The 25,787-nt window shown below is 39.6% G+C and overlaps 3 protein-coding genes across 3 annotated transcripts in view; 2 read left to right on the top strand and 1 right to left on the bottom strand.

The window, feature by feature from the left end:
- The window catches only part of LOC134801485 (uncharacterized), a 234,132-nt gene extending 227,234 nt beyond the window's left edge, over positions 1 to 6,898 (top strand). The window contains exon 2 of the mRNA XM_063774093.1: positions 5,476 to 6,898. The gene's annotated coding sequence lies outside the window, so the exon portion shown is untranslated. The remainder of the gene's footprint in view (positions 1 to 5,475) is intronic.
- On the bottom strand, positions 3,839 to 18,365 carry LOC134801492 (uncharacterized). The gene is made up of 7 exons (XM_063774102.1): positions 18,160 to 18,365; positions 17,547 to 17,716; positions 16,811 to 16,983; positions 14,536 to 14,636; positions 12,939 to 13,099; positions 11,496 to 11,594; positions 3,839 to 4,517 (listed from the first exon to the last, which is right to left on the bottom strand). Exons 1-7 carry the CDS (start codon positions 18,249 to 18,251, stop codon positions 4,411 to 4,413), a joined length of 903 nt encoding a protein of 300 aa, XP_063630172.1. The 5' UTR covers positions 18,252 to 18,365; the 3' UTR covers positions 3,839 to 4,410.
- A 2,008-nt stretch (positions 18,366 to 20,373) lies between these two features.
- On the top strand, positions 20,374 to 21,255 carry LOC134801574 (protein lethal(2)essential for life-like). The gene has a single exon (XM_063774186.1). The coding sequence runs from the start codon at positions 20,485 to 20,487 to the stop codon at positions 21,016 to 21,018; it is 534 nt and encodes a 177-aa protein (XP_063630256.1). The 5' UTR covers positions 20,374 to 20,484; the 3' UTR covers positions 21,019 to 21,255.
- The last annotated feature ends 4,532 nt before the right edge of the window (positions 21,256 to 25,787 follow it).

The following is a 25,787-nucleotide window of genomic DNA, read 5'->3' on the forward strand; positions in this document are numbered from 1 at the left end:
ATCAGGAATACGCTGTTAAAATTATTCGGTTTCCTCATGTTACACCGGTATGGTAGAAGAAAATATATGGAAATATTGGTAATGTAAATAAATGAAAATACTCAACCTAAAATTAAATAGCATTTAATATAGAAAAGTAAAGTGTTCTCGCATCGGCCCGGTGTGCACAATCCTTATCCATGCAACAATTTTGAACTATTTATATTTATGATTTTTACGTATTTTTTTACACTTATACAAGACTCGTTTTGTCTTGTGACATGTAATGACTGTCTGTATTTTTATGTAGAATAAGCGACGTAATTAGATTTTGTATGGGCTAAAAAAATATACACTATGTTAATATTTTTTACCAAATAATATCGGTGGATGTGATATCATACTGATACTGCACACTATTTCACTATAACAACAAAAGTATACTTTTTTTTATCGGAAAGCAATATAATTTAAGTAAAAATATTCCGTAAAAATAATTTTAAACAAAAAGTCTTTTTTCTATCCTTAACGAAATTATAGTGAAATATATATTACTGTTTGCATTCGAAACTGCGATTACATAAGGAAATTAGTTTGGTGTTCTAATAAATATTAGGTAAAAACAGGTAATAGGATTCTATTAATTTTGTCATTAAAGACCTCCACACTTATATTTTGTGGTATTTGTAGACGCCTAGTTTTACCAAAAACCGGCCAAGATTATATTTTATCATTCTGATACCCAGTATAATCTGGGACTAGTTGGAAATTTGTATTTACTTAACCTTTTGACCGCCGCAGACGGCTGTGGCCGTCATCTGAAAGTCTTGCCAAGGACGCCAACGACGGCTACAGCCGTCAGCTTCGCCAATGCAATAGGGACTTACGCGGGAATCCGTAATAATCGCGATCGCCTGGCGTCCGGGGCACGTCATATTGCTTCGCCATCTGGCGTTCAATAGGTTAATTAATTTACCCGTCGTTTCTAAAATGTCCACGTTGTCTTGAGGGTATCGCTTTTGAATGCAAGCGTAGTTCACATCCAACCGATAACTTCCTGTAGAGGGCTTGCGGCATTCCACTGTAGGTTAAGGCTGAACAACGAGGCTAATATTGAGTTATTTATCCCTCACCTACTATTAGTTATAAGACCCGCTCGATTTTTTTAATGTCAATGTGAACTATTCCTTATTATAGTTATTATGACCAGACTCTTTTATTGCTATAAATACTATTAGGTAGTGTTGGCTAGAACTAGTCTAAAGAGGCCCACTGATTAACAGTCCGCCGGACGGTATCGGCCTGACAGTTGGAACAAAACTATGACATTTCCGAACAACTGACAGGGCGATACCGTCCGGCGGACTGTTAATCAGTGGGCCCCTTAAGGTTAGGAGTTTAAAATTAATGGGTTCAACTCAATTATTGCAATAGGCTTGTTTAAAAGTCTTCAGTCTTTTTAGTCGTAGAGTTTATATAATGCGAGATTGACAACAAATTTTAAGGTTTAATTATTTAATTAAAGAAAATCATTGCTTTTGAAAAACTTGGTGTACAGTCGACTGATTCTTGAATTAATTAAAAGGAACTCTAGATTGGGCCAAAAACACATTATTATATTGAACCTTCATTCTTTTAGCTGATCCCAAATGGCTTCAGTGAGAAGCGAGCCCCCCACCAATCTGGAATCTAAAAAAAGTTTTTGCCAACACTATTATGTACCTATATGATTTCGATTTACTAAACGGCCTACAAACACACATACGATCTCTTGAATGTGTTCAGTATTAAGATTGGGAATGCTCGAGCCCCGCGACTGAGGTATAGCTTTTTGTAACGATGTAACACGTAGGAATGTTATGACTTTTTTATAAAAACAACTCTAGTGTAAGTTAGGTTAGTACAAATCGGAGACTAACGGCGAGGTGGGGCGAGTTGAATAGTGCAATGTTCCTTTAACGTTTGAATCTAGCTATGTTAAAATTATTGCAACGTCACCATAAACATCAATCTTCTATGAAAATGTGATGGTTATGGTGTTGCCAGATTATTTTACAACGGACTTAACCCTTTATTAGGCATAAGGGTGTCAGAAATCATGCAAAATTGAACCCTATCACTTTGAAATAAAGTAAAATTATGTGGGAAATATTTTCCCTCTGCCTTACAAAGGCTTAAGCAACGTAGCTGGGCTCATCTACTCTGGACTGACTAAAAAATACTTCTTGGCTGTCATAATTTTGGAAATGTTTTTTTGTAACATTCGATCATGCAGCTAAAGACCTCCTTAAATTTAAGACATATTTTTTAGCTGAAAATAAATTTATCATATCATAAGCTTGGGGGCTGTCCATAAATTACGTCATCTATTTTTGACCCCCCCCCCCCCCCTAAAATTATCCAAAAATCAAGCTTCATGTGACCCTGTTTCCTCCTACGTCATGCTACCATCATCCGATTTCCAGACCCCCGCCCCCTAATTTGACATGACGTAATTTATGTATAGCCCCTTGCGAGAAATCGGTATCACTAAGAACAATTGTCAAATTGCTGAAATAGACGCCAGGGAATAGTGTGAATATTTGAGGATCGGGATTTTGTATAGACATTGTCAATATGTATACAAGTCTAAATTTGAAGCCTATTGGTCCACTTGACTCGCCCCACCACAACGGTGACAAGCCCCTGTAGGGGCGCAAAATTTTAATTTTAACGATAATTGAACAATTCAAGCTCAGACCGCTTCTAGTAGACGCGCTTTTATACGTGTAAGCTGTTTTTTAACTGAACACACTACTAGCTAGTTATGTCGGTCATTAAATAAAATTTATTAAATTAGCTAGTTAAATTTGGAAATAAACGTACACTTTGAAACCCTTGTCCATATATAAGTACCTGATGATGGCAACTCATACGTCGTTTGAGGTAAGTCTGCTTCATAGGAAAATGGACCGTAGTGTGTGTTAAGATAAGGTAATTTTTAACGCTTTATAAGGCATAAGGGTGTAAATTATGCTAAATTGAACTCGTATCACTTGGAAATAAAGATCAAAATCAGGTGGGAAATATATTCCCTCTGCCTTATAAAGCACTTTGGGCACTTAGAATTTTTAATGCTGATTATTTGATTGAACTCGTTCGTTAATTCTTTAAAAAAACGGATATGTTTTTATCTGAATACCGAAGGTCGAACGGCAAAATATGACATTTTATTTTTATAGAAGTGTGTTCAATTAAAAACGTTGCCTAAATGAAATAAATATTACGACCTGTGAAAGGAACGGACTATGTTAAAATTAGTCTTATAATATGTGTAGTAAATATTATACTCAATTACATCCTTTAAGTACTCATATTTTATTAACCTTTTAACCGCCATAGAATTTTTCTTCTAACGTGCTCGTGTCGCTGTCGGTACGAATACGAAGTTTTGTTGTATTTATCAGACCGCGGCGATATGAGCCCGATTTTGTATGTCTTAAATATCAGTCTACGGCGGTTAAAAGGTTAAGAATATTGATATTTAAGCTAAATCAGTGCCATAACAGTGAACACTCTATTTCTCACACCAAATGTTGCTACACATATTAGAAGACACACAAATACAAAAAATATATAATTATGTATGCTTCGGATGTAAATATATGCTAAGTCTTATATCGCCCTTGGATATTGTATGTTTTTATTTAATTTTTGTACCTTTGGCGGTTGTAAAACTGGAAATATTAATTTTATTGTGTTTTTATTTTTGTAAATATATAATGCAGGTCATGTAACAATATTTTTGAAAATATACCATTATTTAGACTTGCTGTGTTTGATTTTTTTACTTACAAGGGAGAGAAAATTGGAATACATGTAATTTACAATACATTTATTTTCCACTTAGTTTAAATATTTAGGTACATATATTTTACATTTAACCATAAACAGTCATTTTAGCTCAGTTTTCTTATATACGTCATAAAAAAAGAAGCCTCTATCTCAAATACAGGGTGAAATTTTAACTACCAGCCATACTCTGGGTATTGACTTTATAGGTCATACTGAACAACTTTTATTATGGGACCAATGACGAACTCGCGAAAATTGACTGTCCCATAGAAATCAGCGGCATCGCCGCAGCCGGAATGTATGAAAAAGGCTTGTGGTTAAAATTTCACCATGTGTTTGTATAGGCCCCGTGCATGAACTATAGGGGGCAGCATAGGAGCCGTCAGATTTTTGGCGCGAGGCGTAAATGTGTCGTTAATGCTTCCGATGTAGCCCACAAGATGGCAGAACCTACTATGCACAAGGAAACGTACCGACGAGAACGGTAGATGGTAGCACTTGCTTTGGCAATGTACATGTGCATATATGTTTCCGATTCAGGCCACAAGATGGCAGACCCTGCAACGCGCACGGTCCCTATAAACTCATAATAAAATTTCACCCTGTATTTGTATAACTCGTGTGCCCCGCATTCTGTTGAGGTACTTCTATCATCAGCTCCGTCAGGTCGTCACTTATTTTCACATGCACCATCTTCTTCCATTCTGAAAAAAGAAAGTTTTGAAGCTGGGGGTTTTCAGAAAAAAATCACTTCACTTTCACACTTCACCATCTACTTTCACTTTCTCCATTCACTTTTTTTCGAAAAACCATCAACTTTTGGGTTATTTAGTTAGACTCAGAATCACGAGTACTATTGAATGAGACAAAGAAAAAAAGTGTCCCCAGTTTTTCATACAAATTTTGGGTGTCAGTTTTGTAACGGTCCCTATAAAATGTAAATAAAATGAAAATGCGTTACAAAACTGACATTATTTTTGGGACACATTTTTTTTTCTTTTAAACCTTTTGAACGACACAGGCGGCAATTGACGTCAACGCAAAATCGAGACGACGACACCAAAGACGGCATTTGACGTCGATCGTTTTTTGATGAAAATCTACTGAAAAACACCCCACTTTTAGGTTGGCATTATTTATTCACAAAACTAAATTTTACTCCCGTGGCGCGGCAAATAAATAAATAAATATTATAGGACAATATCAAAAGGTTAAATCGATAGTCCTCGTGATTCTGAGTAGAAATAACCCAAAAGTTGATAGATTTTCGAAAAAAAGTAAATGGTACACTTTTAAGGGAAAATGCCCAGCTACGCTAAATCACACGACACAAACGTACGTAGGTACAGTCGCCATATATTACGGTGCTCAAAAATATCTGAACATGCACTTTAACATCTTGATAATTAAATAGACACTTTATTTTTTTATTTTTTTTTAACTATTTAGGATCACCAACAGACAAATACATCATGAAAAAATTATCAGTAGCTTACATAACATTAAAGGTAGACGTTTGTCCAATTATAGGTAACCACAGCTTGCTCCAGTATCTTAGGACATACAATATAGGTACATTATTATGTATGTCTTTCCCATCATGGAACAATGGTGTTCCGGACCTTTGGGAGGCGTGCGCGGAGCCGAAGCCAACACGTAGAGGCCCTTTTGACACTTTAATGAAATGTAAGGGGTACACCGAGCGGAGGCTGCCCTTGCCCGTGTCATGGGACGCACGCAGAGGCAGCACCCGCCAGGGTGTAAGGACTATTTTTTATTTTATTTATTTTATTTATTGAACACAATGTAAGCTTACAGTTACAGACCAAATCACTTACACGCTAACATATACATTGTCAAAATAGTAACAATTAAAAACATACAAAAATATAAATACATGCGCATAAAAATGTCAAACAAATTAAAAATTATATGAATTAAATGTCAAAACAGATTACAATACACACATATACAATGTCATGCAGTATGAAAATTTAAAAATTGTCTAGCAGTTTTGCACAAGTTTGCTAAACGATCGGCGAACATGTCAGCGTCAACGTGTTGAGTGAGCATAATATGTAGAAATGATAAAGCACGCGTGGTAGGTGCGTGCCTCGCGTAACATGTGCGAGCGGACGGCCGCAGCAACACACACGGCCGGCGACGCGGCGCGACCGCCCCGTCCACATCCCGCGGTATCCTCCTAGGAACCAACAACCCTATCTTCTCTAACACCTCAGGGCTATCAACTTGGTGGTGAATGATTGAGAGATAGTGCACCAGGAGCAACAACTTCCGCCTCAATGCGAGCGTGTCTAGCCCAACCATCCCCGAGACAAAGATGGAAGGGTAGAGGTAAGGGTAATATCCATAGGCTTTTTTATACAACCAACGTGCAAATTTTCGTTGTATTTTTTCAAGCATTAGGGAATACTTGTCCTCATATGGATCCCAGACAACCGCACCATATTCCAACTTACTGCGCACGTATGCGTTATAGAGAACCTTAGCCACTCCAACGTGAAATTGCTTGGATATTCTCATTACAAATCCTAAGGTTTTACTGGCCTGCTTGCAAATACTATTGATATGCGAATGGAAGTCAAATTTACTATCTAATATTAAACCCAGGTCTCGAATTTCGCTAACTTTCTCCAAGGAGGAATCCGCTAAGCTGTACCCAGTTTGAAGAGCAGAACGTTTACGCGAGAAAGTTATCGCCTTACACTTTTTTACGTTAAAGGGAAGTCGATTTCTCTCACTCCACCTGGCAGCAGCATCAATATCAGCTTGCAACTCTGCGCTGTCGCTAATACTACGAATGCCTAGGAACAGCTTCAGGTCATCAGCGAAAAGAAGACATTTAGCAGCTCTGATTGTGTCCGGTAAGTCATTTATCATAAGGAGAAAAAGAGTAGGCCCCAGGGTACTGCCCTGACTCACACCAGACAGCGTATAGTAGTCATTAGACTCGAAGCCGCCCACCCTGACGTACTGCTGCCTGCCACTCATGTAATTAGCAAAGAAATCTAATAGCTTTGGTGTGAAGCCCGCTAGCGCCAGCTTGCTCAGCAAGACGTCGTTGTCGACCAGGTCGAATGCCTTTCTGAAGTCGAAATATGCAGCATCGACCTGGTGCCCTTCATCCATCTCCTTGCAGACATAGTCAGCGAGGGCAACTAGATTCGTGACTGTAGATCGCGACTTACGGAAGCCGTGCTGACTGGGATGCAAGCGATTAGCCACCTGTAGAGTTATTTGGCGGTTAAGCATGATTTCAAATATTTTACCAAACACAGGAAGAACAGCTATAGGCCTAAAAGAGGCAATATCTGTATTGTTACCATCCTTAGGAACCGGTGTCACCCTAGAAGTTTTCCAGCGATTTGGATAGGCGGAGTGATTGAGTGAGAGATTATATATGTGCAACAGAGGTGTAATCAAAATATCAGCACAATCTTTGGCCAGAAATACTGGGATACCATCCGGCCCGCCTGAAGAGCGGGGTTTAAGGTTGCGAATAGCCGCCCCAAAATCAGATTCAGAGACGAAGGGAATGGAAACTGACCTGGAGTCACCAGAAATGTATGCCCCACGCGCCGCGGCCGCCGCGTCCAGGCTCGGCCTATCCTGCTGAAATACTGAGCTGAAATAATTAGCGAAGGCATCCGCAGCGCCCTGTCCACTTACCACATTTCCATCGACATAGAATGATTCATTACTGTGTTGTCGTTCCCTTTTTTTGTCTTTAACATAATCCCAGAACCTTCCCGGACAGTTAACAATACTGCATTGTAGATTTTGAATGTAAAGTTTATACGCTTCATCAATCAAATATTTCACTTGCGATCTATAATATTTGAACATATGTCTGTTGAAGTCTTTGCCCTCCTGCCTAAAGCGTTTCAAGTGAAAGTATTTTAATTTAATATTACGGATAATTTCCCCTGTGAACCATTTTGGGTATACGTATTTAGAATGGTTATTAGAGCGGCTTTTTAGAGGAACAAATTGATTAATGCATGAGTAAAGTTTGGCATACAGGATTTCAGTAGCGCAGTCGACGTCAGTAGCTGCTAGGAGATCGGTCCAATCAATAGCGATCAGGGCCGAATAAAGCTTTTCGAAGTTGGCCTTACGCCAGTTCCAGTCAGGGCAGGAAGTGGCGCGCGGGCGCGGCGGCACAGACGGCGGAGGCAGGCCGCATGGAAATGTCACCAAAATCGCAAGGGGTGGGTGGTAAGCGTCCATCGGGACTAGCATTTCATCAGAACAGGCATATACCGACAGCCGTTTCTCATCTAAATCACTCAGCACGAGATCTAACATGCCCCCGTGTTCGTTAAAAACATTATTATACTGAGTCAATTTACAGAAGTCACAAAAAATATCAAAGTCAGTTTTTACATTAGACGAACATGAATTTAGATTAAAATCGCCAAACAATATGAAACATAAGTCAGGATAGGTACATACGGTATTTTCAATACATGTCAAGACATTCGTATACTGCTCAGCATTATAGCTTGGAGGTAGATATACGACACAACATAAAAATTTCAAATCCTTATAAGTAATTGTTGCAAATAACAACTCCATATCTGCGGTAAGCCCATCAATGTCATGAAGGACACGCATTGAGTAGCGCTCGCGTGCGGCCAGCAGCACCCCGCCCCAGCCAGCGTCGCCAGCGCGGTCTCGTCGCGCCACACGCCACCCACTGGGGAAGAGCTCACCGTCGCGCACGGAGCTTGTCAAGAACGTTTCAGTAAGGCCAATGATGTCAAACTTACAAATGGTAACATTTTTAACAAACATGTCAGTCTTAGATCGCAATCCCCGAACATTTTGGTAATAACATAAAAGTTTTTTATGCCGGGGGCGCGCCGCTGACGCGGCTTTTCCCCCGGCCCGAACGAAAGTTCTGTCGCCAATATTTAACACATATTCCTTGGGCCCAGTTGTTAGCTGACAGCACTAGCTCAGAGAACTTAGAGGGCACTCCAAGTTTAAATGATGAATAGTTCCCACGGGGCTTAAGAGATTCAACCGTACACAGATCACTTTTACAGATAGTGTTCAGATGCTCCCGCACTTGCTCCGCTGTAGTACCCTCCTGGACGTAGCACAGATGCAGTTGTTGTAGACGCTCCGCGGCGGATAAGACAGTTGTGCCGGGCGGAGCCGTGCCACGGCATACGCCACCTTCGGCGCCTGCTCGGTCCACTGTGCGCCCGTTGACTCTGCTGCTACATCTGTGCCCACGGTCGTCGCTGCCAGAATGGCTGCCACCCCCGGACTCTCCTTCGGCACCATTACGATCACGAACGTAAGCGGAGGCACTGCACGGAGGCGAGTTACAATTTAGACCAGATAATGGTGCCGCAGTTGTAGGTGGAGGTAGAAATGGCGGCATGCTGTCCCTGCCCATGCTCGGCTTTGATAGCTGTTGCGTGGTGTTCACAGTAGTACCAGCAGCGGCTGTTCCTCTCGTCACACCCAACGCAGACGACACAGTAGGCTGAATATCTCCTGAACGTCTGCCTGTCAATTCGGTAGTCGCATTGTAGTCATCTCTGCACGAAGGTTTTAGAGCAGATAATGGTGCCGCAACTGCCGCAGTTGTAGGTGGAGGCGGAAATGTCAGCATGCTGTCCCTGACCATGCTCGGCTTTGATAGCTGTTGCGTAGTAGTATTCACAGTAGGAAGAGGCGTAGTGTTCTTAGACTGCTCGTGTATCTTCTTCTTTTTCGCCGCTCGTTTAGGCTTGCGTCTATTTTCTTCCCCATGTACGATTGGTGAGTCCAAATGTATGGAGGGGTCTTTATACACCAAATGTACCTCTTGCTGCCGTTCAGTATCACAAATTTTATCTAGATTGGTTTGTATCGTTCCTTCCAATAAATTTAATTTTGCATGTAGCGATTCCATGTGTTTGTTCATGTCTTTAATAGCTTTTGAGAGTTGATGGAATCTAAAATGAACTAGGTTATTGGGTGAAAGCGATGGACTAAGAATTGAGCTATGGGGTAAAAAACCGGACGCCTGCCTAATAAAACGGTATGCAATTTTATTTCCGGCAGACGGTGACTCGCCCTCACAAGATGGGCCCCCACAAAAAGCGACATCTAGGATGGCTCAAGGGCAACACCGGTGTGAGCGGCTCAGGGGTGTCGAGAGGTGTGCGCCGCTTTCTACCCAGTGGCTGTTAACAGCCACTGTGCCAACTCGCGTCTTATGCATATTTCACTTCCACCCCTGGAGCTTATAGCTCTAACGACTCCACTCTGGCCGGCCGGCTAAGGCAAGCCAGAGGCAGAGAATCCTGTCCCACCCACCCTCCTTGCGGGTAACAGAACTCCCCAGGAGCACTCGGGTACGTGAGGTCGCTAATCCCCAACAGCTCGCCACAAGCTGCCCTGCGTTGACTGATTGCACTGGTAAAACCAGCGGGCGATGGGGTCGTCACATCCCTACGCCTTTTAGGACATTTAGACTTAAGCTATGAATAAATAAAATTTAACAAATATGTTTTTTTTTTGTTTTTTTTTTGCTCAGATGTTTATGAAAACCTTGGCGCTCCGATATGTCTGGTGGCGACTGTACTACACAGACTGCTAAAACCACAATCCTTCCCGTAATAAGGAAAAGAACCGGCAACAATGGGCATGTCTCCGTAGAGACATAATTATTTTCCATCGTATTTTCACGGAAACGTACGAACGTGTCTTGCTATTTCAGTCAGTCTCGCTACAATAAGTACCGAGGTTGACTGAAGTAGCATGACAAATACGAACGTTTCCGAGAAAATACGATGGAAAACAATTATGCACTACATATGTAGCAGTTGGTACGACTTGTATGTCAAAAACAGGGGCCCGTTTCTCAAAAGCTTGTAACTTCACACTGATTTAACTTAGCTTGTGACTTGTAATACAAGTGGAAGTCCCTTTCTGACAAAAGCTGTCAAACAACCGGGCAAGTGCGAGTCGGACTCGCGCACGTTCCGTACCATAATGCAAAAAACGGCAAAAAAAACGGTCACCCATCCAAGTACTGACCCCGCCCGACGTTGCTTAACTTCGGTCAAAAATCACGTTTGTTGTACATGGGAGCCCCACTTCAATCTTTATTTTATTCTGTTTTTAGTATTTGTTGTTAAGGGGCTATTCATAAATTACGTCATTTCAAATTAGGGGGGGGGGTCTGGACATCGGATGATGGTAGCATGACGTAGGAGGAAACGGGGTCATTCGAAGCATGATTTTTGGATGATTTTAGGGGGGGGGGGATCAAAAATCGATGACGTAATTTGTGGACAGCCCCTTATAGCGGCAACAGAAATACATCATCTGTGAAAATTTAAACTGTACAGCCTGGTGACAGACGGACGGACGGACAGGCGGACAGCGGAGTCTTAGTAATAGCAAAGACATATGTATTTTGGTAATAGGGTCCCGTTTTACCCTTTGGGTACGGAACCCTAAAAAGTGAAATCGGCTTGTATTAAAAGTTACAAGCTTTTGAGAAACGGGCCCCTGGTTATCCCGGAGTCGTGAGATCTCGCCACAGGGCGGAAATTTTGCATTATTTTTTACTTCAAAACATATTTGGTGTGAATCTAATAATATCGATTAGACTATATGTATGTATGTATGTGTGTATGTAACGTGGAGTGTACCTTCTACAGTGACTTCGTGCTTGACTTCCAGCAGCTGATTATCCTCGTTGACGTCGGCGAACACCACCTCCGGGACGCTCCTGTCCTCGTCATCATACCCTGGAAATTAAAGTAGCCTCCTAAGACCCAGGGGGCCGATTTTTGAATTTCGACCGTTCGTTTTCGTGTATTTCGTTCAATAATATCTCCACTACTAGGCATTTAAATTCTACTAATAGAATAGAAATCGAGTGGTCAATACCACTAGATTCCAAATTTCTATCGCCCGTATTTCTCGTATTTATCAGCATTTCGCCGTTTTCCACCGATTTTCGAGTGACGAAATCGAGCGATCGAAATCCAAAAATCTGTCCCCAGAGTCATTTTTGCAGTTTTGAATTTGGAACCTTCTTTTATTCCATTATAGTTCGAAATTCGATTTTAATTTGTTCTTTTTAAAGGAGCTCGGGACTTAACTGAATTTAATATATTGAAGTCATATTCATGAATAAACCGCTCTAGCGCCTTAACAATAGAGGTTTGTTCCGATATTTGTGAGCACCTTGGCCGTTCCTATATATCTGATGGCGACTATTACTGTTCAATCTGCCAGCAGATCATTTTCAGTGAAAGAACAACACAGTGTACAAAAAATACCAGTACCTTAGTTACAGGGTATAACGTCGGGTGACAAGCAAGTCACTAAGGGGCTATTCATAAATTACGTCATTTCAAATTAGGGGGGGGGGGGGGTCTGGACATCGGATGACGGTAGCATGAAGTAGGAGGAAATGGGGTCATTTGAAGCATGATTTTTGGATGATTATAGGGGGGGGGGGGTCAAAAATCGATGACGTAATTTATGGACAGCCCCTAAGTACTATCAAACAATTAAAGTAACAATGCACTTTATTACACTTGTAACACGGTTTATTGTCCAATAATTTCAACGGTGTTAGTTAGTGACTTTTGCTTGTCACCCGACGATAACCAAACGGAGACGCCTTGTCTGTAATTTTCGGTACAAAACAGTCTGCTGATTTTTGCGGGGGAGGGGCACGTCAAATGTATAGGTAACGTAAAAATACCCATGTTAGATAAACTTCATTCCATACAATGTGAATATTGGCCGCCTATTTTCGACAGAGGTGAACGCCTGTTAATGACTATTGACTACTCCGTTTGGTTATATCCTCTAAGACCAGTACAGTACCAACGTACAGTAATAAATAAATAGTGGCTTCGTGAGTTGCATACCTCGCGAATCCTCATAGTTTTGTAGCCATAGCAAAAAGCCATTTAAAAAAAAATCCAAGAACATAATCGACAAAAAAAATATATAACTAATTAATAGGACTTGTTCAAAAAAATTCTCAAAAATCCGATCTAAGTAGAGTAGAGAACATCCGGTTAGACACACGAAGGCATTTTTGCCGAAACTGAAACGGAGACCATTTATAGTACCTATCGTGCCGTCCATCCGTATCCTCTTAATCGGGCGCCGCTCGGTGGCCGTTTTCCTCTTAAGCTGCGGATCCTCTGGCTCGGGCAGTTTCGACACTCGTGCCACTTCGGCTCGAATCGCTCGTTTCACTTCTTCAGTTAGGTCGACGCTGCTGTGATTCCTGTGGTTTTAAATGTTCTAAATCTTATTTATCATTTTATGTACAGTAAGCAGCAGAAGTTGCTAAGCGGATGAGGTGTTCAAAATGATCTTGACGCGACTTTATTGTTAAGAGAATAAGAGCGTGTCAAGGTAATTATGAACACCTCGTCCGCTTAGCAACTTCTGGTGCTGATTGTACCTATAGTGTCTTGGGAAAACCTAGATGTCAAAATACTTAAAATACTTTACATTATTAATTTTAACGCTCGCTGGTGACCCTAAATAAGCTGGATGTCCTGGGTAGGAAACCCGGTGAGGGCAACCATATGTAATATTAACACAAATATGTGACGGTATCTATGAAAAGGGACCTTATTGTCGATGGCGCTTACGCCGTTATTATCCTGCTCCGATATATATACGATGCCGCGCGACGCTGTGCGGCGTAAGCGCCATCGACAATAAGGTCCCTTTTTACCCGACTACGGCAACGCAAAAGGAGGGTTATGATTTTGACCGGTATGTATGTGGGTATGTATGTATGTATGTTCATCTGTTCCCTCATAACTACTAAAGTACTCATTATAATTTGACAAACGACATGTCATTCGAATCGTCTTAATCGTCCGCTGGTTATAGGTACAAAAAAATTAACACGGTGCCCTCTAGAGGTCCTAAAGTCACGAACCAAAAAAATTAAAATATGTAATCATGACGTGTTGTATATCATTTGAAAGGACTAAATTAGCACATTTCAAATATATACATATTGTTAGCTTTTGCACCCGGCTTTGCTTGCATGCACCTGATGCACCCGATAAAACATTAACGGGCGCCTTCGGCGCCCTCATACTAAAAGAGTCGGGCGTAGCCCGACGGACGTGGCGCGTTGCACGCGGTCCAAATCCGGGCGCCTTATACTAAAAGAGTCGGGCGTAGCCTAACGTACATGGCACTTTGCACGCGGAACAAAGCCGGCGCCCTCATACTTAATGAGTCGGGCGTAGCCCGATATATACGGCGCTGCAGAGGACTTACTTCAGCAGTAAAGTTATATAAAGTGGCTTTAAATAGTTACGAGTATAGTAACGAAATCATTGTATGATAATTTCAGATAAGAATTTTATCTTGTTTCATACTTTTTAGAGCGCGATTTGCAGTAGTCGGGTTTTAGTTTTTAAACTTATTTTTTTCATAGATAATGTTCCTAAGTTATAGCACTTATAGCTATCTAGTACCCAGTCTTTACCATAAGGGCACATGGGGCCCGTGCCCAGGGCCCCCATCCTCAGGGGGCCCCGAAGGACAGACAGTATATTTGATTACAATGATTACACATAATAAATAGAAGATCATTGTAGAAAAATGTTAAATTTAATTAGCTTTTTTACTTTAAAATTGTAGCTACCTGTTGGAAAGCGACTAAATCGCGGAGTGAACCACGCCTGGTGTTACCTGTATTTGGTGATGGGCTCATCGTCGCTGTCTGACTCGGGCGTGGCATGCTTCGCTGAGAAGAACTGACGCCACTTGCCGATCAGATCGTCCGCCAATTTCTGGAAGCATATGTAGAATAAAGTAAGATGCCTATTATTTGTGACGTGTTCAACCAAAAGGTACCACATTGTCGGTTGTCGATAAGTTTGATTTCAAACTGAAGCTATATGGAAGTAACGCCTTATTGACAACCGATAATAAGTACCCTTTTGGTTGAGAATAGCATATTTAGAGAGGAGCACTTTTCCTAAGGCACATGAAGATTGCTAAACTAGTTCTGGTTCTGGCTTTCCTAGGAATAATTATGACGGATGGTATGATAATTTACTTTCTTAACTGAGTGGCGCTATATGTATTTAATAACTCTATACATAAAATGTATTATACTTTCATTAATTCATTATATTTTTATGCTAACGAGAGCACTCACATAATTCCAATTTTAAGTTCAGAAGTTATAAAAAAAAGTAAGTTGACATACGCAAAAAGCTAAAGCAGTATTGGCAGTATTCACATTGTATACGGATCCGCACGCCGCTCTGGTGTGAAACATGCATTGCGCCGTCACGCTCACACTCATGGTCTTCACATGATTAAACTTTAAGGTGGAGGTTCGCGCCGCGACAGAGACAAGCGACCGAGACAGAAGACCGCGACCGGAGACCGCGACCATCACTTGACCATAGCCAACACATAAGCGACAGTTCGCGAGGAGACAGAGACCTCTCGCGTCTCTGTCGCCTGTCTCTGTCTCGCCGCGAACTGTCGCTTTTAGGTTGAAGTTTAACTCTTTAAATGTATGATTGTTTAACTTAAGGGTCATTCCACCGTTTCGGGTGTTACACTTGAACTCTTAAAATAAGGTTTTATTCGATATTGTAACAGGAACTAGGAGGTTATGACTATTGATTCATCTACTACTTTGATAATATTTTCTTTTCCTGTACACACATAATTAAAGTATAAGAGCAATAACGAGAGAATCACTAAAAAGTAGCTGTTTCGGGCGTTACGGGAATTGGCCTATACCTTCTGACCATCAGTACCAAAATGCATAATTTAGCGAATTTTGTCAAGTAACCTCCAGTTTTATTTATGTCAAGTAATAATAGTTAGTATAGTCTACTGAAACACCGAAGTAACACTTAGTATCACTTTTCAATTAATTTTAATAAAATAAATTACCTGTTTCGGGTGTTACTCATGGTTCGTTTCGGGTGTTACGAGTACGAAATTAAGACAGATTTATACGAAATTATGGCTCATTTTATTGAAATTATTGTCTTTTTAATAAATTCTATTAAAAACATAAGTAATAAATGCTGAATTATTATAAAATACATTAATCTTAACAATAAAAACTGTTTCTCGAAAATATCATAATTATTTTTCTTTCGATGCGAATATTACCGAAAATATTCACTTAATCAAAAAATGGTCGATGGTGACACCTATTCATTTTGAATGATCTATCCAACGACACCCCACGTCACAGGATTAAAGTCGCAAAAAAATTAAAAATATTTTGTACAGGAGCAAACCGAAAAAAAATTTTTTTTGTAATTTTTGTGTTACTACTTTGTCGCCATGATTGATTTATGTATCCATGACAAATTGCAGCTTTCTAGCACTAACCATCACGGAGAAAAGCCGGGGACGGACAGGCGGACGATCAACACGTTTCGGGCGTTACACAACTTCAAACTTTAAAACATACGACTAAAGCAGACGCTAAAACAACAACTATTACACATTTGTATAGGTTCACATCATAGCCTTTCTTTGGCAAAACATGTTTGGCTATAGTTAATTACGGGAAAAGTTACACATACTTTTATCTCTTTTTCGTTTCGGGTGTTACTTTGAGACCACAGTCTAGAATACTCTTCTAAAAACCGATTAATCCATGCTTTTTAATATTTTTAAAGACAAATTATAAAATTACGATATTTTACCTGAAATAACTGCGGGAAATTTGTAACAGTTTACAGTTACTTTCTTTTTAATTAGTCTTGCCAATATCGCTGTATAAAATTAGTTTTACGCCTATCATTTAAACGTTGCGATCAAGTACATGAAAAACATGTAAAAATTGCTTTTTTTTTCGGTTTTTTTTTCTGACATGAAGGTTTGGTATGTTTTCTATGGAAATAGGTTAGTGTTGACTTCTTAAACTAATTTTCATTTTTGAACCCTTGGTAGCGTTTATTATGGAATGACCCTTAAATCTTACATGTTTCAAAGGCTTGGGCATCCTCAGCATATAATGATCGGGATGCGTCTCCCTCATCTCGCATTTCTGGCACAGATCGTAGTCCGCGCAGGAGACGCATTTGTACCGGAACCCGGAGACAGCCAGCCCGCAGCTATCACACACAATGCCTTTGTGTTCGTGGACCTCACTATCTGGAATAAATATGTAGAACAATCAAAAATAGGTGAAATCTGTTTTTTTACATAAGGCGGTAATTTTATTCATTCAGTATGTGTGATTAATAGGGATATTTTTTTTTACAAGTTTCATTTTCTTTCTCTTTTTAGGGTTCCGTACCCAAAGGGTAAAACGGGACTTCCATTTTGCAGGCTGGCTTGGCAGGGCCGTTGGGACCAGTTTGATATTAAAACAAATAATTGTTTGGTCGGATACTTTGAGAACTTCTCTTTTCTTGTTGTATCCTCATGGCTAAGGGACGTGATGAATGTGGACACTTTTCACCAGTGCTCTCCAAGCCGTCTTGGGCCCAGTGCATGCTAACCTGCAATGTGGCATTTGTCTCTGACATTATTCTGTCCGCCCAATGGGTGGCCATACGTCCACCCCTACGCTTCCTTGCCATGCGGGCAGTAATAATGAGCTTTTCCAGGCTATAGGGCCCTGCCCTGCTCAGATGGTTGGACAGCTTTGAGAACTGGTAGCTTGTTTATTCAACATAATATATAATTTTCACTTTATAAATCAAGATTAATACCTTTTTCAGTAGTCCCAGGTAGACAGAGCGAGGGCACAGCAGTGTCACAAAGATGCTTGTTTTTTATTGACGAGGGAGGGAAGTGTCGCGAGCAGAACCGGTGCGAAACCAGCACTTTGTCCTTTTCTAGCAAGTCTGTGCGCCCTGCCGCTTGCAGCCACTGCACTTGCCTGTGGGTTATAATTAATTTTTCGGTTAGAGAATTTACTAAAACCATCTCGTGAGGTTGTGAGAGGTCTGTGACCAACAGTGGGTGATGAGATATGAACAAAAACCTCAAAATTAATCATAAAGACATCATAAATCGTCGCTATACTTCTCTCATATCTGCAACAATCATTTGATGGAAATGTCGCTTTTCTTTCATTCGGAATACGGGTGTTTTTGTCATCAAATGAGTGTTGCAGATACGAGGTTGAGTAAGTATAGCGGCGAAATATTGATTATTAAACATAATGATAAAGTACATGTTGTCAACACCTGCAGAAAGCATGCTTCTCAAGTTTTAAATAATTAAATTCATACACGGACAAAAAAAGAGATTTGCTAAAGGCATTTTTACATGCCAACAATTTAAAAGAGTGATATTACAAGTATAAAATTGATACAATACCGTCGTTTTTCTTTCGGCAAACTATAATAGTTCAAATGTTTGTTTTGTTTGCTGTTACGACCACATCCTTGTACGCAGCAATAATTCACCATTATAACATTAACTACAAAAGACGTTTTTTATATTATTCTTGATTCTAAAGGACCTAGAGGCACTAGAGGTCTATGTTTATACACAAATTGATCATTTTTTAAGTTTTAAGTGATTTGACCATTCGATTGACATGATGATTTTGACAGTGCTGGTGTGGTGACGGCTTACTACTTTTTTTTATGACCATGACCAAAATTATCTCAGCCAAAACTGTGTTCATAGGTGTTATTTTAGTTTTGTTATTTTTTTATTTATTTCAAAACATGGATTAAATGGTGTTTAATATTGAATATAAATAGCCCATTTTCATTGCAGTGTATTATGAGGTTTTTATTTATACCGCCATCTAGTGTCGAGTAGCGGATTCGAGCTAGATGTAGAGCAGGGCTAGGCAACATTTTGTAATAAAAGTCATAAAAAGTTGTAAATAAAACCGAGGCATTTATTAAAGATGTTGGTATCTTTAATAAATGCCTCGGTTTCTGTCCCCTGGAGTCGAGTAGCACGCAATTGAAGTTTGCGAAAATCAAGAACCTTCCATTCCATTCTAGCAAGTTCTTATCGATCGATGTGTTCTAGGGTTCGTGACCTATCTCAAGGTCGCTAGACTACTCCAGAGCAAAATAGATGATAATGAATAGCGATAGCGTAAAAATTATGATTAAGCAATACGTTATCTAGATCAAATGTAGATAGTGAAAATTGATGAATTGTTTGTTATCGTACAGGGCTGTACAGGGTAGGTGCGTAGGTTAAGTAAGGGTATTTTTAACTAAGTATATATAGGTATTTTTATGCGACTTACGAAGTGAAGGCTAATGAGGTTTGTGAATCGAAAATTCTAAATTTCGCGATTTCTAAAGAATCACAGGCCATGATGTTATCCGGTCCCTGCCAAGCCCCTACATTAATACAACAATGCATGATGCAAAAGATGAATGAAACTTGAATGAATGGATATAATAGGCAAAAGGAAATAACGGTCAGCTGTTCTTTAAACCGTCATGTGTTCGGTCATTTTACCACCATTTTACCAATTTGGAATTGTTGCAGTATTTTAGTATATAATAATCAGGATGAAATCTACATAGGAAATAATAAGAACACAAACTCACCGTATAAAAAAATCATACACTTTGCATTCTAAGTCCCAAATTTTTGTAGGTAAGTACCTACAGTATACAGGGTGTTACAAGCATAGGCACAAATATGTTTTAAAAACAATGATTTATGTATAAAATGTGATGAAACAGGTTATAATAATTGTAGATGGCGCTATTCTAGAGAATTCGTTTTTAGACTTTTTTATTATTCAAAATATAGCAGGGATCTATTTAGTAAGAACAATGATTTGTGAAATAGGATTGACCATAATAAGTAATTATGGATGGCGCTATTCTAGATTCCATACTTAATTGCAATTAAAGAGCTTACCAAACAAATTATTCAGTCTAATAAGTCGACTTACTTAGACTTTTATTTTAACAAACTTAAAAAAAATTGGCCAAGTGCGAGTCCGACTCGCACACGAAGGGTTCCGTACCATTATCTATAAAAACGGTCACCCATCCAAGTCCTTAAGTCCCAGAGCCCCACTTAAGTCTTTATTTTATTCTGTTTTTAGTATTTGTTGTTATAGCGGCAACGGAAATACATCATCTGTGAAAATTTCAGCTGTCTAGCTATCACAGATCACGAGATACAGCCTGGTGACAGACGGACGGACGGACGGACGGACGGACAGCGGAGTCTTAGTAATAGGGTCCCGTTTTACCCTTTGGGTACGGAACCCTAAAAAGGAAGAGAGGATTATCGGAACCCTTTTTTCGCAAAAAAATCGCGTTTAATTAATTTAAATTAAGTACAAAATCTAAATAAAGTATCTTCCTCGCCAGCTCTCATAATATTACGAACTAAGTACATATTGAAACAATACAATACATCCATTACTCGTCTAGACAAACAAAGAATGTACTCGAATCACCTCGAAAGTCCCATGTCCCACTCAAACGGATCAATAAACAGCTGTGCCCCACACACACATTGCCACACGCTCCGCCTTTGTTCTCGAAATTTCTACTCGCCGCTAGATGTCTCTCTCGATTGTATATAAGCGCGCCGGCCGGCGAACCGGCATGTTATTCGAAAGAAAGCAACGCAACTGTAAACATTCGGTGCAACGCACTGCGATCTTATTTGAAGCGGAAGAAATCTAAGCTAGCCAACGCAAAAATGTCTCTGCTACCTTTCATCATGGGCTTGGACCATCCCCACCGCCTGATGGAACAGGACTTCGGGCTCGCTTTGACTCCTGACGACTTACTCACCGCGGCCGTATCTCCAATGCTATCCAGAGATTACTACCGTCCCTGGAGGCAGCTGGCCGCCGCAGCGCGAGACGTCGGCTCCACCATCAAGTCTGACAAGGAGAAGTTCCAAGTAAACCTCGACGTGCAACACTTCGCGCCTGAAGAGATTACCGTCAAGACAGCCGACGGGTTCGTCGTCATCGAGGGCAAACACGAGGAAAAGAAGGACGAGCATGGCTACATCTCCCGCCAGTTCACAAGACGGTACGCGCTTCCTGAAGGCTGCAACCCTGAGACGGTGGAGTCGAGGCTATCGTCCGACGGCGTCCTGTCCGTCATCGCTCCCCGCGTGGCTCCAGCTTTGAAGAACGAGAGGAGCGTCCCCATCAGCCAGACTGGACCGGTTAGAAAGGAAATCAAGGATCAGTCCCCACAGGCCAACGGCGATCAGAAGTAATTCCCTTATGTGATCTTTCGTCATAAAATTTAGCCTTCTACGTGGCAGAGCCAATAAGAAAGCTAAATTTCTATGGCCGCGTTTTAGTCGTGTCAGTATTTTCATACTCAATTGCATTTCCAAATGTTTTTTTTTTTGTGATAAAGACTGATTTTGTAAAAAAAAGTCAACCCAATCATTATTATGTACCTACTTAGTACCTACTTAGGTTTAAATAAATTTCCTTTTATGTGTAAATTACGTTTTATTTATTACGACTACCCTCTAACCTACCCCAAATACAAAGAGTAACAAATATAGGCATCCATTTAATTAAGGGCGTATTCAGAAAGAAATAATATTTTCACCACACCAGCTCGGAAAGGCTTACTTTGCATTTCAAAAACTGATAGCAAAGTTGCATTTTATTCACATGTGAGGCAAAGTAATCAAATGCAAATTTGGAGTTGTTTTCTTATGTTTGCTGGTAGAATTGACTTTTAAATGATGAGTTTGGATGATAAATATTTAATAACATTCATTTGGATTTGATTTTGTTTGATATTTCTCATTTAATATTTGCTTTGGGTTGGTGTGGTGAAAAATTTTGTGTTTATTCGGGGGCAAATTTTGTTTAACCCTCGTGCTAGTCGTGCTTTGAAACCCTCGCAACGCTCAAGATTGCATTTTTCGAACCACTCGCTACGCTCGTGGTTCAGTGTTGGGATCTTTCGCTTGCTCGGGTATCAATATTAGCACGAGCGGTTAAACAACAACTTTGCCCCCTTGTAAAACAAATAACTATTTAATTGTATATTCTTTTTTCTTTTACTTATTCCTCGAATATCTACGCCCTTTAAGGGGGTCCCTTAAAGGGCGTAGATATTGATACTATGTTTGTTAACACTTTGTCAAGGTGAAGGTGACCTTGTACTTGATCAATACATGGGAGTAAACGGTGAGTGGGTGATTCCATCCGTCCAATGTGTATTGCGTTTCACATTTTGCTTATTGAGAGAGTGAGACCCAATGACATTGGACAAAGAATTTGAAAAGAATATTTGATCAATTGTGCATTGTGCCTCACTCTCTCACTAAGCCAAATGTGAGACGCAATATACGTTTGATCAAATATTGGACAGGTGGGATACCATACCACCCTAAATTTCTTGCTCCAATGTGTATCAATCTTATCCTTAAAGCAGAAAAAAAAATGCAAGCGTCACTTTACCTTCTTAAACGTAATCTACGAGTATAGGTACCTTAATCACTAATCAATTATCAAAATGTAACAAAATTGTAAGTCGTGGCCGACTTACAATTATTTTCCTTTCAGCCTGTAGCCCACAATGACCACAATTTTTCGCTTTATGCCCATTATGCCACTTTAGAAAAGCGTATTGTCGCTAAAAACTTACCTATTGACGACAAGCATTATACTGATTATACAGTGGGTGTAGGTAAATAATAAAATAACAAATGGAATGTAAAATATTTTGTCACATAAAAAATATTATCATGAAAATTCAACCTTCATTGAGGAAGTAGGTACTTACATAAAATACAAATGTCGATACGAAGTCCCAGACAACCACACCAACTTACAAATGCGGTAGATGAGGACGCCACCATCTATACATACAGAGGAAGCTAGGAAACGAAAAATTGCGGTGGCATTGTTGGCCACCTGCATAGTTAAAATTGCGCGACAGTTATGCAAGGCTGGTATGTGTAGGTATGTTGTATGTTGCACTAGTGCATTGACCGATACAATAGCGTGCGACGAGGAACGAGGGGCGACGTCTCGACCAGTTTATTTATAGAATATTTCAAGGTTAGGCAGTAAACATGATTCTGATCTGTGTTATGACGTGTATAAAATAAATATACATGATAAAGAAACCTGCCAAGCGTGAGTAGGTTAAAAGATCCATACTAATATTCTGTCTGTCTGTCTGTTACCTCTTCACGCTTAAACCGCTGAACCGATGAACGTTAAAATTTGGTATAGAGATAGTTTGAGTCCCGGGGAAGGACAAAGGGTAGTTTTCATTCAAGAAATCACTCTTTAAGGGGGTGAAATGGGGGGTTGAAGTTTGTATGGGGAATCAACAAAACGCAGTTTGAATAAAATAATAGCTACCTACCTAAATTAATAATTCCATCACGCTGACGAAGTCGCGGGCAAAAGCTAGTTTTTTTATAAAATTCGAAATTAGGTACTTAACTTACTGCAAGTAGGCTCCAAGTGCCCTTTAAAAAAACCGGCTATGTAACTGACCTGAAACGGCTGAAACTAGGCAGAGAATCTTGAGATGGATCGCTATGAAAATTAACACAACATAACATGATAATAAAAACAACATCTATAGAAAATTAGAGGAGGCCTTTTGCCACCTGGCAAACGGATACACAAAAATGAATATGAATAAAACAAAAAAGAGAGAAGAAGAAATGTATCCATAATTATAATAATAATTCAAAATGTCAAACATTCTGTCCGACAAGGCTATTAAATAAATAAATAATGAAAATGAACAATGGTTAAATATTGCAGATGCAGACTAATATTTCGTAAACAGAAAATAGTATTTTGTGAAACAGATACATAATGAGGATTCTTAAAATTCAAGGGCCGAAGTTACAAAACGAAACGAAGTTGTTTTGTAAAGACAGGCTCGAGAATTTTAAGACCTAATTATGTATCGTTGCATACAATATTTCTTCTAAGACAACGGCGAACATCTGAACTTATAAATAAAATCAAAGTAAATTATTAAATCCTGTGCCATACATTTGTGTTTGGTACAATAAAGAGTTTATACATATACCTATACATAATTATTTGTAGATCTTTGCCTAGAAGTTAGAATAAATAAAAACCGGGCAAGTGCGAGTCGGACTCGCGCACGAAGGGTTCCGTATCATAATGCAAAAAAAAAAGAAAAAAAAAGGAAAAAAAAAACGGTCACTCATCCAAGTACTGACCACTCCCGACGTTGCTTAACTTTGGTCAAAAATCACGTTTGTTGTATGGGAGCCCCATTTAAATCTTTATTTTATTCTGTTTTTAGTATTTGTTGTTATAGCGGCAACAGAAATACATCATCTGTGAAAATTTCAACTGTCTAGCTATCACGGTTCGTGAGATACAGCCTGGTGAGTGGTGACAGACAGACGGACGGACGGACGGACGGACGGACGGACAGACGGACGGACGGACGGACAGCGAAGTCTTAGTATTCCCGTTTTACCCTTTGGGTACGGAACCCTAAAAACAACAATTTTATTGTTGCACCATTTATATTGCATTAACACATTCACTGCCCCCAACGCACATGTGCGTTCAGCGTCATATAAGTTTGTTCCTAGGCCACGCCCCCTGGCAGTGAATGCGTTAAGAAAATTAATGTAAGGTCACTGTGGGCAAGTCCGTCTACAAGGCAAGTCCGTCAACACGTTATAACTTTTGAATTTGAAGGCGTATGCGACTTTGGAGTCCAGTCGATTATCCAGTTTTTCGCGCTAGTTCCGTCACTGTAAAACAGATGGCGCTGTGACAACCAACTTCAGAGCAATCCGCCTCAACAAGTCATTTCGTGTTTTGAACTCGAAGTCATAGTACGACAGCCGTTCGAAAAAAAATGGTTAAAAATAGTTTTTGAAAAGATTGTGCATCAGAAAGTAACTACGTAGGTAGCATAAGAACCAGTTGTCTTTATTCTATTTTTAAAATATCAGAAATTAACTTAGTTTTGTAATTATACGTTCCACAATTTATCATATTAAAATTTGGCTAAGTTGGAAAGTCCGTCTATTATGTTCAAGGCAAGTCCGTCATATACGCCGGACTTTCGTTAAATTAGAGATTACCAACTGTTTTTGCGACTTTAATATTATAACGATTTGATTAAGGTATCAAAAAATCCTCCTGACTTTGCGCATGATGTTACTTTACTAAATTTTGATGTCAGTAAATTTAAAGAAACGATTAAAATTCATTTTAAAATTTTGATCTTTTATTTCGGTAATCAAAAAAATTATTGTTTAATTATTTGCCAAAAAAGGTTTACAACCCCATTTTGGTAGTATATATAGGTATATATAGGTAGGTATATATAGTATGTATAGACTTGCCTTTGTTTTAGAAAAATGGTGTTTATTTCTAATCTGAACCGTATATTAACAAGTTTAAAATACACTTTTCATTGACTTGATCCGTTCTTTTTAGGAATTTGACTACGAACATATACGAGTACGCACCCATAGATTGGCTGATATCATAACTAGACGGACTTCTCTTAAACCGCACGGGAAGTCCGTCTACTCGCCGAATTTTAAAAAATGCCATTGTTTTTGCTTAATTTGTGCTTGAAATTATCTGTCACTAAGGCTAAACTATTAATTATTAAATTCTTCATCGTATGCGATTACAAGCAGTAACATAGGTGAATAATTAATGGAACTAGATCACTCCAAAGTAAAAAAAAAAAGTATGCCGGACTTCGCCACAGTGACCTTATCACATTGATACATATGCAATTTTATCATATCAACTTTTTTTTTGTCTCTGACGCACTTGACTTCGACACTTGAGTGCGACAGAGACAAAAAAAATTGCGGAGACAAAGTTGCTCGTGCGCGCCTACTCTTACACATTAAATGCCGCAAAAAATGAACGAAAATTTAGAAAGTATTGCAATAAAAGTGCTGTTATTAGATATTATGTATACCTCTCACCCGGAGTAAATATTTTTGTGGGAGAAATAAAAAATAAATAAAAGAAAAAC

This window comes from Cydia splendana, chromosome 22 (assembly GCF_910591565.1).
Source record: "Cydia splendana chromosome 22, ilCydSple1.2, whole genome shotgun sequence".
Lineage (NCBI taxonomy): Eukaryota > Metazoa > Arthropoda > Insecta > Lepidoptera > Tortricidae > Cydia > Cydia splendana.